At 32.2% G+C, this 12,767-nt stretch overlaps 1 protein-coding gene across 1 annotated transcript; it reads left to right on the top strand.

The window, feature by feature from the left end:
* The first annotated feature begins 3,556 nt into the window (after positions 1-3,556).
* Positions 3,557-12,421, top strand: LOC124355709 (neprilysin-2-like). The gene is made up of 5 exons (XM_046806867.1): positions 3,557-3,681; positions 6,482-6,530; positions 7,603-7,709; positions 8,748-8,886; positions 12,381-12,421. Exons 2-5 carry the CDS (start codon positions 6,512-6,514, stop codon positions 12,419-12,421), a joined length of 306 nt encoding a protein of 101 aa, XP_046662823.1. The 5' UTR covers positions 3,557-3,681; positions 6,482-6,511.
* The last annotated feature ends 346 nt before the right edge of the window (positions 12,422-12,767 follow it).

Raw genomic sequence — 12,767 nt, 5'->3', positions numbered from 1 at the left:
TGGGCAAAATTTTAAAATTACCATAACATTTGCGAGTGTCCAAATGATTGGAACTTAATGAGTTAGGAAAAATAACGCCTTTTAAACAGATACATATACTTAATAGTGAAAAATTGCTGATACGGTCCAAAAAGTACCCGAGCGTCACTGTGGAAGTTTTCACATTAGAAATGTTGTCGAAAATAAGATCGAAACAGTACTGTATGGCTATAAAAATGAAACAAAATCTGATATATTAGATGAATTAAATAAGCCTGGAAACTTTGACGTATAAATTTAAGATGATCTATCACTTTCAAATTTTTTAGAAAAAAAACAAAAAATATGAATTCTAAAAATTGTTCAAACTCATAGTGGATTCTATAGAATTGCAGCAAAATGTTCAAACTGTAAGAGAAATAAGAGCAAATTTATAAAGAATCCTAATGAAAAACCTGTTAAGAAAGAATTGAAGAATAAAGAAGATAATGAGATTGAAGCTAAAGAAATTCATGCGCATGTACGAAAAAAATTTAAAAAGAGTAAAATTATAATATTAGAAATTGATGATTTATGGGCAGCAGATTTAGTTATAATGTCCAATTATTTGGATCAAAATGATGGATTTAAATATATGTTCAATGTTATTGATACTTTCTCAAAATATGCTTGGTCAAGAGCGATTAAAAGAAAAAAACGGTAAGGATGTTTCAAAAGCTTTCGAAGATATAGTAAAATACGCAATCAAAATCGATCACAAACCTCCAAATCTATTGCATAATATAATGCTATAATATTTTGTATGTTCTTTTCACTAAATCCTCTACAATAAGGAGAACTTTCACTAATATATATTACAAAATGATCAGAATATAAAACACTTAAACCAAGAAAATAATTTGATTCTTCATTTAAATGAATTAGGGTTTTCTAAATTTAAAACTAATTTAGAGCTTTCTGAAGTCAATTTAAATAGTTTCATTTTCGATATTTTAATGGAGAAATTTTTAAAGCAAAAAGATCAGATAATACTACTAACGTTTGAATAAAATAAGAAAGATCAACCAATCAGATTATTAATTGTTGGTTCAAGTGGACGTGGAAAAACAACTTTATTATTGAATTTCATCTACAATAGGTTTATTCCTTATTCAAATTTGTTAGTTATGAAAATCCTTGTCCTTATTTTATTGAAAATCAAGACGTTATTAATGAATATTTTGTTATGTCTCGACATAAAAATATCTCTTGTATTTATCTTTTTCAATGCTTTTCAAAGGTTGATAAACAAGTTATAAGAAATAATTTGAATATTTTGTGTGCTTTTAAACAAGATGATCACTATAATAGAAATATATTTACAATAATTATGTTGGATCTGATATGCGTTTTGATCACTTTAACGAGTTATGTGATAAAATTTGGAAAGAAGACTATGGATTTTTATACAAAGGTTTCTCATGCGGATAATTACGATCTGTCCGACGTACTTCTAAGATTATTCAGGTACAGTTTTCTTAGGTGGATAATACTATACTAGTTAATTATTAAAGTATTAATTTGAAGGCAAACATTGGATCTCCTGTTCATTATATTTTCCGGTTCGTACAAGCTACTAAAAGTCCGGATTTCTTTAACTTTTAACTCAATGTTTGCAAATCGTTACTTATAAAGTGCTTTTTCTTAACTTTTGAGGTTAAACGGGCTAGACTAATTTAATTTTATCTCCTAATAGTCCTAATCAGATAGTGCCAATTCTTATTTATTTTAATTTAAATACATTTCTAATGATGAAATTCTGAAAAACAAGTTTGCAATACTTCGTAAATTTCTAAAATTTACTCCGAGAAAGAGTTTTTAAGAAACACTATAAATTAACCGAACATTTATGAATATTGGGAGTAAGGGTTTATCTTGGTTATTTACCCCGATTCACTATTAGCTGGGTATTGCACACCCCCGAGTGAGGTTGTGTGGTTTACGTCTCGACCTGCATGTATGTAGGTCCGTGACAAACTTTATTCGGCTTTTGCGCTAGAAGAGAAATAACCCGACCTGGGCAATCACTTTTTTCTCACTTCGGACGGGTAGTGGGTGTTTGTGTTTCCCCATCTCATGCATACCTCGGCGATTAAGTTTACCCACAACACATTCTTGGTGATTCGCTCCGGCCAATTTATGAATAATATATTCACTCCTCGAATATTATACTAATAACTCCTTGTAAACATTTCGGTTACTGTCCGGATACGGATTTCGAGCTTAAAATATAATTGTATTAATTAAAATAAAGTAATGTATAATTATTCTATTAGAATTTATTAAAATTTTTAGAGAAGTAAACGGTATTTACTCGAGTATTGTAACCTTTAACGCCTGTATAATATTTCAACCTGATACGTTGTAATTATATATAAATAAAATATACTCCTTCGGACCTAATAAAGAAAAAAACGTTACCGGTGTCACCTTTCATATCACTGCCACAGGCTACCAGTTTGAAAGAGATTACATAAAGAAAGTAGAAGTATGGAAAAATATATTAAATTGCACTGTACCTATACCATAAGACATAACTTTTAATTTAACTTTATTCGCCTCTGGTGAGCAATGAAAAGAGATGCTTCTAAGTTTAGGCTTAGTGTAGAAACCTAATATTACCCAATAGGATTTTTGCATTACTCAGCTAGTTCCTTTAACTCTCGGTTTCGTAGTAAGTTAATCTAATACGTACTGTATAAAATCAACTCTTTTAGACTTGAAGATATTCTTTAAAAGTTCAGTTAGTGCTTTAATTTTAGAAATTTGAATGAAGTATTATTACAATATTTTTTAAATTGTGTTTAAAGTAATTAAATAACTTTGCAGGCTTTAATAGAATTCCTTTGCTTGTCTTAACCTCATATATTTTTATGGGCAATGTTCACCGTGGACCAGTGTAAGTTTGGTGGTAATAAGCACAAAAATACTCTTATACTGAACTGATCCTGAGCTACTCCACTTTGGCTTTATTCAGATGTACACAAATATTGCTCCAAAAAATGATGTTATTGAGTTGAACATGTTTGCAATCCCATAATCTATACAACACCAATGATCTAAATTAGTACAATTACGTATTATGTTACAACATAAAATTTATGGAATTATTATAGTTCCAAGATAATTATTTATATTTTACTATTGCAAAATTACTCTTATCACAAACGTCGAAGCGAATTTCTTTTGAATATAAATTTTAGTTTTAATATCAAATTATTTTTAACTCATATTGCTATGTAGTTCTTTTTTCTCTTTGAATACGAGTTAGTTCGTAGTTCGGAATATATGGAAAATCGCAGTTGTAACTAAAAGTCAAAGAAGTGCTAAAATAGTCTTTAATTTCACGGAAAGAGTGGCTGTAAAATGTACTCAGTAAATTATGGCATTTATTGCAGAACGTTAAATAAATGTACAATAAATAAATCAAAATTTTACACAATCAACAGCTGATGTGCAATATCTATTTAATAGTCAAAGATTTTACTAGCAATTTCAACATTTGTTATAAATAACCAATGCCCATAAATTAATAGTCCTTCAGTGATGTGTCAGAGAGAATGGTAGCTGACTGATACATACAACAAAAGTTGCCTTTGTACACTGGCAACATGTCACACAATGGATGGACTTTCCTCGTAATATTATTTACCTTTGGTTCATGTAAGTAAATCATTACATATTCTTATTGTACGTTTTGTATTTTTAATGTATACACAAAACAATTTATTAATACACAGTAATATATTTATTATATTACATAACTTTTTTATAATTTTGGAAAGTAAATTTTAAGTATTGTAAACAAAAGTGAATGAATGTTTTAGCAAGTGCGAGTAACAGTTGTCTATTCATTTGAGCACATTAGGTTATTATGTACTATATTTAATTGATAAAGATGCTAACCAATAAATCAAAGGGAGAGTACAGAACTAGCTACAGTAACCACCGTATGATTGTATTATTGTAGTTTAAAGGGTTATCCGTGGCATTGATTTATTGATAATGGTTTTTTATTTACTAATTATAAATGGGCAGTACTTCACACCCTTCCACTGATAAAAACTTCAGACTCTTTAAATTAAAAAGTTGGGTGGGCTTTGGGGCCAAATCAGCGAACATGTTTTAATTGTCATGTTTAAGATTTTTAAAGGAAATTTCAAGTGAACACGGAAAAATTTTGTAAAAGGGCAAATAACCGGAGAATTTTTTTCTCTAGTTAAGAAAATGTATGTAGTTACAGACTACAATCTGACAGAATGATAGAAATGCTTATTAAAAATATTTCTTGTAAGAATTTGTAGAAGAATCATGTTGAACATTTGAAAATCTTGATACAGTTTTTATGAGTTTAATATTAAAAAATATTGAAATAACAATGGTCATCACTAGGAGCAAAAGAGGTTGTTTTTGGTGCGCAATCGTATTTTACGTACGAAGAAAATGATATTACAAATTTAAAACAACACAAACCTTATAAGTTAACTTTAAGTCACACAGATACCTCAAAATAATCTTTAATTAAATTACACAGATAACTCAAAATAATGAAACTCGATATCCTATAACATAATACTGCTAGGCCTACAGCAATGCACTCTTAACGACCTATTATTTACATTTGAAAGGTAAGGTTTATCGTGGAGTTAGCATTGCCATTAATGTTGATGCCTTTGTTTAAATAAGGTTTTTTGAAGGACTGAAATGTGTTGGTTTATATTCGTATTATCTTCAAAATTTTCTAGTTCGCTGTAAAAAATGCCATCAACTGTGAAATACCTTTCCAATTTGTCATTCTTTTCTCTTTCTATTTTTGTGCTATATTAGAATTTTAAACGTTCGAGATTGAGTTCCAAAGATCTTTAGCAACATTTACGTTTAGTTATAGTCTTTGATATGCCCTCCTGCAACACTCGAAGAGTGCCATCATCTTTGTCTCTTTTAAGTGAAAATATCACCACCTCCTTCAACCTGCATGGTTACTGGTTATCTTCTAACTGTATGACCTGTAACCGTCAGGGAGTTATAAACTGAAAATTAAGGAATTTAACAATATTTTTCGGACCAATGGCATCCAACTGATCGTGTGGAATCCAACATGCTGAGTTGAACATCCCGTTTCAGTAGCCTTCACATAATCTGTTACTTTTTATATGAGAAAGGCGCAATACTCTATACCTTTGGTACATATCATAGCTATACTTCGTTTATACTAGTAAAACTCCTTTATCGATAATTTTTTTCATACTTCACAAATATCTGGAGTATCCATCACCAACTAGTTTCAGTTGATATTTCAGATTGCTGTGAAAAGGTTAGCAAAACATTCACTTCAATATTATAAATTAGTAGTTTTCATTACTAGCAGCAAAAGCGGTTGTTTTTAATGCGCAACCGTGTATTACGAATGAGGGAAAGCCGATCGGAAATCCATCAAATGCCTAAAGATGTGTTTGCTCCGTGTGGTGAACAACAGTTTTTTTACCATAAAGAAAACAAAAATATAACTTATACGTTATAGTAAATGCACATAGTTATACTGACTAGTTAAAATACCAAAAGGAGCTATATTTTGTGCATTTAATTCTCCTAAAATACAAGCAGCTACCCGCAACTTCTCACGCTTTTCGTATTATTTTTTTGAAGTCAATGTTTTCTTTAACTTCGATATATATATCGAAGTGAAATGTTTTCTTTGCGTTGAGTCAAATTAGAAGTTCATATGTAAGTGCATAATACAATTTTTTAAATAATGTTTATATAAACACAAGCATACATTAACTGCATAAGTCATCGTGTACGACATACAGTCATATTGTTTACCGTCAGAAAGTTATGACGTATTAAGGTAGATATTATTGTTTTTATTGCGTTATGAGTTATTTTAAATCAATAAATTCGACTCTCTTATGGAGATGTGAAACAACAGGTTCAGGGTGCTCAGTAAAATAATGTTCGATTAGTTTAATTTTTATGCTTTTAAAAAATGGTGTCATATTCGGGAAGGAAATTTAAAAAACACGTGTTAATATTAATATTCTGGTAATTGTAGTAATCATAAATTTTGGAAACAATGAAGGAGATTATCTTATGGACACAACAATATTTTATATATGTCCTATTTAATTATGTTTACAAAATGTTTTACAGTTTTCAAAAACATATTAAGCGTACATTTTTTATTTGTAATCTGATGACACAAATCCACAAACTTATTATTATTATTATTTTTTCATTGTTATTTTTTAATTATTTTATTTTAATTTCGTACTTATTTTATTTTTGGAATTTATTATTTAACCTTTTGATCAACCTAAAAAAATTACAACCAGTAATTGTCCAAATTTCACTGTTAAAAATTAATTTAAGGTGCACAATACTACAGTAAGTGAATAAACGACTGAGTATATCGGCAAGTCAGATAGTTCAGAATTATGTTACAGAGAGCTATTATAATTTTCAGGTGAATCAATCCGACCCATATGCAAAACAGATGACTGTAAGAAAAACTGGTAAGTCATTCTTGATCTACTGTTTTAGAAGTTAAAATTGTACTATTGTCTAAGGAACCACTAATGACGAACTATCGAGCATATATTTAAGAAGCATATATTAGCAACCAATTGGTCGTAAATTTACCATTTCTTTATGTCAAACACAAACACACACACACACATACACACTTTTAAGTACAAATAAAATATATACAGGTAATCAATTTTATCGGTCCCATAAGCATGTAATATATATATATATATATATATATATATATATATATATATATATATATATATATATAGTATATACATGCTTTTGAATATAAATAAAATGTATATGCATATTTATTCTTTATAAGTATAAATGTATTTTAAAAGAATATGTTAAGAATACAAATGGGTAAAATATTTATTCTGAAATATGTGTATGTATCGAAACAAGAAATACGTAACATATTGAGGAGTTAATTGCTATAAAATTAACTGTAAAAACACGAAAACCGGATTTCTTTGTCAGACTAAGAGGAACCTATATATGAAGTTTAATTCCATAGGACTTTTATATCAAGAGTTATCACAGGACACGACATGATTTTAAGAGGGACCTGTTGGGTATTCAATAAGGAGGGCGTTTTTTTGTGTCCAGTTGGACATGAAAAGTAGACATAAAGCACAAAGGAACTTTAAATTACTGGTAAAGTGCAATAACATTAAATACTAACATTACTGACATCATGAGGGAATACGATTTTATTCTATCATCGCTCCCTCCATGCTCATGAACTTGGCTCGCAAAGAAAAGCTGCAAAAATAAATATTATGTAAAGATCAAATAGTTACACAATTCTACCTAGAACAGAAACCATATATGATAAAATAACATAAAATAAACAAAAACTTATCTTTTGTACAGCTTTTTAAGTAAAGTTTGCAAAAACAAATTTAGGTTAAAATAATGAGTCACAAACAGAGTTCGTTAAAGTGTATGTGTTTAATAAAAATTGAAACATTTATGTATATACTATATAAACTTTATAAATATATGCAACACAATTATTACAACAAGCGTTTCATTGCTTTTTGCCAGCCGATAGAATCCTGAACTACATGGATCCTTCTGTTAGGCCCTGTGATGACTTCTACAAATTTGCTTGCTGGAAATTCCTGGAATCCGCAGAACTCCGAGATGATATGGTACGTCCAGTTTGTAAGCTATCGTTAAATATATTTAAAACGCAGAGATATATGTATATTATTGAATTATCGTAAACTACGTTTTTATTATAAACTGTCAAACTAAAACCTACTATTATTTTTATTGAATTGAAATAGATTATATAAGTTAATCATTTTAAATTTTAATATAAAAATATTAACTTATTCAACTCAGACTACGTTCGACCAGTTGAATTTCGTCATGGTCCACCGATAAGGTGACCATGGCCTGGTTAAGTTCGTACGGCGACTATCGCGTAGAATTAGATAACCGAGTCAAACAACGAGGAGCGGGGCTGCTCTTTTGGTGTGCGGCCGATAAGCGACACCGTAAGTAGTCCTACTCAAATATCAGTAGTGGTTCGAGAAACACCCTCCGGAGAAATTTCACATATTAAATCATTGACTTTAATTTCAGTAATAAAACATATAGTATTTTGTTATAAAAATATTTGCAAATATTATGTCGGTTTTGGTTACTTTATGCTATACAACAGATTATATATTATCTCATTTGTCTAACTGAACAGTGATAAATTAATCAACCAAAAAAGGCCTAGCATTAGTTGGATTTAAATTACATATCATATTTAGTTTGAAGAAAAGCGCATGCGATTGTTAATTGCCTTGCCACGACTGTAAGCACGAGCCGAGGTTTCATATTTTATAATAAGGAAGGCTCTCGCAATTATCTTGGAAATGTCATAAAGTACGAGTAACAAAAGGTGTAAATGATTGTTTATGTCCTTTGAATGATAAGTTTCATCTACGAATTTAAAAAGACTTCCTTCATCACATTAGATTGTATCATTGTCATAGATCTATCTGTTGAATGTTATAATGACAATGCTTGAAAGTTATAATCAACGCCAGATTTTCACGTTTCCAGCATCTATAATATTTTAGTTGTTTTTTCAGATAATACACGTTGATAGTTCGGATATCAAAACCTATTCATTAGGCATTTGTTACCTATTACTTAATAGTTTTGTTATAATGATTAAACTATGATTTCAGACAGAAAACTCTTCGTTTAGCCAAGTTAATGATATACTGGAAGATCAGTTGAAGGCTATAGTTTTCGAAGAGTCAAGACCTGATGAACCTTACCCATACCAGACAATGAAACATTTGTTTTATCTTTGTTTAGATGAAGGTAAATGTATAATAAATTGAGACGAATTCATTGACAAGCGTGCATGACTGTTTGTTGATATTGTAAAATTATGGATAAAACATAGTAATCTACATTTGCAGCTATAAACAAAATATTTTTATGAAAAAGGACTGATATAAATATGATAATTGAAATATAATAATCTTGTACACCTAACAAGTAAGACTAATGGTCATAAAACTTCTACTACTTCTCTACATCTAAGGAAACTGAATATTATTTAAATGATAATTACTGAAGTAATAAGTATTACATTATTATCATACGTAAATTAGGATTCATAACATCATGCATAAACTAGTAGTATAAACAGAATACTTTTCATTACTGTTTATTCTATTAACCGCAATGTTACTTCAATCGGAGAGACTTTCATTAAAATGTTTTATTTTTAATTGTTATTTTATAAAATCTTTATTGCTCCTCGCTTATTTTCTGAGTATAAATATTGATGACTATATGATATGATGACTATAAACACTATTCAACAAGAATTAAAATACACTACGTAAATGGGGGGGGGGGGGGGTGGGGGGGGGGGGGGGTGGGGGGGGGGGGGGGTGGGGGGGGGGGGGGGTGGGGGGGGGGGGGGGTGGGGGGGGGGGGGGGTGGGGTGGAGCTAGCTTCGATCTGACGAAAAATTCATTTAGTCAGAAAATAATAAATGCTGAACTACAACAAAGATCCAGTGACCATTTTTGCTCTAACTCTCAATTTGGGTTTGGCCGCCAACATAACGCGATTTATTTTTTTAAATTAAAATATTTTGGAAAAATTTTTTCGCTTCCCTTCCTAATCAAAATTTACCCTTTCGGGCTCAGATAGCGGCTCTACTTAATCTCTACCCTAACACTCTACTAATTACTCCTAAACGGTTGGGTGGTCGACCCAGAGCTCACAAACAAATTTTACATTTGGGATTTTAGAAGAAAATTGCGAAGTGATCTACAAAAAAAGTTTAGTGGACACAATTTTGCCCCCTATCGAATTCAACGGTTTTGGCCGCACCATATTATACATAAAACGCGTTTTAAAAGTATAGACTTTCTTTACGTCTTTTACGTGGAGATTTTATTGTTTTCTGGGGCTCTGTGTCTGTGGTTAGCAGGAAACCTTTGAAAATTTAGCGGTTTAGAATAAAAATCGCACATTTTTTTAATACGAAACAAATGTAGTTCTAACAAAAGATGGTTCCAGTGGAGTGACCATTTTACATGCTATCTTTTCCATGGTTTTAAGTCCAGTTATTTGTAAAACGTGATTATGTTGAAAATTTCACTCACAAACTTAACTTCTGGGCTCGATATTTGCCGAACCGTTAGCCCTAGCTTAAATGTAAAATTTTTTGTAACTAGCTATTCATAGGATCTAAAAAAAGATTCAACAGCTTTCTATCGTTTATCTTTCCGTAAGCCTGATAAATGCTCTAAATGACAAATTCTTCGTCGTTACTTTTAGGTGTTTTAAATTTTTCAATTTTAATTAGTGCGCTTCATGCTGGTTCCAGCTTGACCTTGTATTACTACGTTAACAAGTGACTAAAAACCCCCCCTCCACCGTCGGGAGTTGGCTGAGCGTTAGTGAAGTTTTAATAGTAGATAGGGGACAGAGTGTGTTTTTTATTATGTTCAAAGACACAACACCCTCTAAAATAGGCCCACGTGTGTCATTTTAACCCCTCTGTAACATTAACCCCCCCCCGGGAATTTATTCATTATGACCAGAAATTATTCTGAGTAAAATTAAACCCCCTGATGTCCTTAACCCCTCGGTAACATTTAAACCCCCCCTAGGGAATTTCCTGGCATGACCTCATGTCAAAAATTTTACTAATCACGAAATATCTCTTATTCCCGAATTTGCAAGCATACAGTAGATTTACCACTCACCAAATCTCTTGACCCCCCCCCCCCCGGAAATTACCTGGTATGACCAGATAACCTCCTGAGTAAATTAAACCCACTGATATCTTAACCCCTGGTAACATTAAATCCCATTAAACCCCAGGGAATTTCCTGGCATGACCTCATGTCCGATTTTTACCAATCACCAAATCCCTCTTATCCCCGAATTTGCAAGCGTACATCATGGGGGCCTGGGGGCGTAGCCCCCAGCGAGCCGAAGGCGAGTAGAACTTATAATTTTGTAAGTTTAATGAATATATCGATTTTTTAGTTTGTTATAGATATATAAGTTTGTTAAGTTATAGTTACGATAAAATAATGGAAGTAGATACAAAAAAAATATTGATGTGTCCATTGAATGTTCTAAAGCTAGGTTATTTAGCGTGAAGTATCAGTGCATTTTTCTGTAAGAATATGATCATAATCCTGGATGAATACTGTCTACTTACGCATTGAGTTCTCCACAGGGCTTATAGAAGGCGTTTACCATAGTGACAGTACCTTGCGACCTCCAGTCTGTCCTGTTTACCTCCTCTCGCAGTTGGCGGAAACGTGTAGTCGTTTCTCCCAACGAGATCAGATCGCATGAATGCCTCGAAAGTACTGGTCTTTGTCATTGTCCAGCTGGGAAACAAAACTTTTACAGCACAGTTCACAAAAACATCACATTTCCAATCCGTAATCTCATTTTTACATCTTTAAAGGGTTAAAAAGTTGCATTTTCTATTCTGTGATAAATGGGGAAATCCAGACAACTATATCAAAAAAGATTATTAGTTCATTAATTTTATTGTTATATATATATATATATATTTATATATATATATTATATATATATATATAACACAATTCAACTCACTTTGACTTTTTTAAATTGTAAACTACGTAAAAATAATGTCCCTATTTGTGATTTATTGTATTATGAATTAGATTATATTCCATTCAAAATGCCTTTAATATCTTACACTCAATTGATCAGTTATGAGTCAGACGCTGAGCAGTGCAGACCGGTTTGCCTGGCGCTCTCGCTCTCCTTTGTGCAGTGAATCATGCCTATATTCTACGTGTTTAAATGCTTTAGCACCTTATTATCTGACTTATTGTTACCCTTATTATTATCTGCCACTGCCGATTCTTCAATTTAGTGACCGTGTGTATTTTTAAAATCATGCTCTGTTTGCAAAAAAAAGGTCAACCTAGCATAAAAGTTGTTGCTCGGACTGCAAGAAACTATGCCATACTCACGTGTTAGTTTATCTAAAGAAGATGTTGGCTATATAACTAATGAGAAGCAAATTTGGCGCTGTCCATCTTGTGCTGTGATTAGAAAGAAGAGTACGTCTTGTGAGTCACCTTGTGAGTCTACGTGTTTGGAGACAGTCACGCTAGAAACATCTCTGGTATATTGCAAGGAAAGGTGTCGCATAGTGTTTTTGTTTGTGCTTCCAATTCCAATGCTTCCTCTGACTACATACTGAAGAACGCTAACAGTATGGCAGAATCATTGACAAAGAACGATACAGCAGTTCTAATTGTTGGCACTAATGATGTGTCAAACTGTACCCCCAGGTATGACCGACCAGCTATTACTCTGCCAGGACATCTATTGAGATTTATAAGGGCCAACCAATACACCAACTGGGTCGTCGTCTCCTTACCACACCGTTTTGACCTCCCTCCGAGATGCTACACCAACAAACTAGTGAACCAGGTTAATCACCGACTTAAGAGCCTAACTAAGGAGGGGATCAAAGTTATCGACTCTCGTCGGCTGGAACGAAAGCATTTTACACGACATGGCCTTCATCTGGCCTTCAGTTGATTCTTTCGACCGCATTCCAGCCCCAGTTGAGCCAACCACTGGGACAGCGTCGCCGCCTCTGGATTCCTTGTCGGAGTTTCCTCCCCTGCAGCCCGGTATGAGATCAATGTCGGGGACAGGGAGCCTTGGTGATG

This window comes from Homalodisca vitripennis, chromosome 2 (genome assembly GCF_021130785.1).
Source record: "Homalodisca vitripennis isolate AUS2020 chromosome 2, UT_GWSS_2.1, whole genome shotgun sequence".
Taxonomy (NCBI): Eukaryota; Metazoa; Arthropoda; class Insecta; order Hemiptera; family Cicadellidae; genus Homalodisca; species Homalodisca vitripennis.
The sequence above is the reverse complement of the archived record's forward strand: the minus strand, read 5'-3'. Positions and strand labels throughout refer to the sequence as shown.

Excerpts from the sequence above, each read along its gene's own strand:
- LOC124355709 (XM_046806867.1), top strand. Across the intron at positions 7,710-8,747 it reads CAGAACTCCGAGATGATATG|ACAGAAAACTCTTCGTTTAG; the intron begins GTACGTCCAGTT and ends CTATGATTTCAG. Across the intron at positions 8,887-12,380 it reads TTATCTTTGTTTAGATGAAG|GTATGACCGACCAGCTATTA; the intron begins GTAAATGTATAA and ends CTGTACCCCCAG.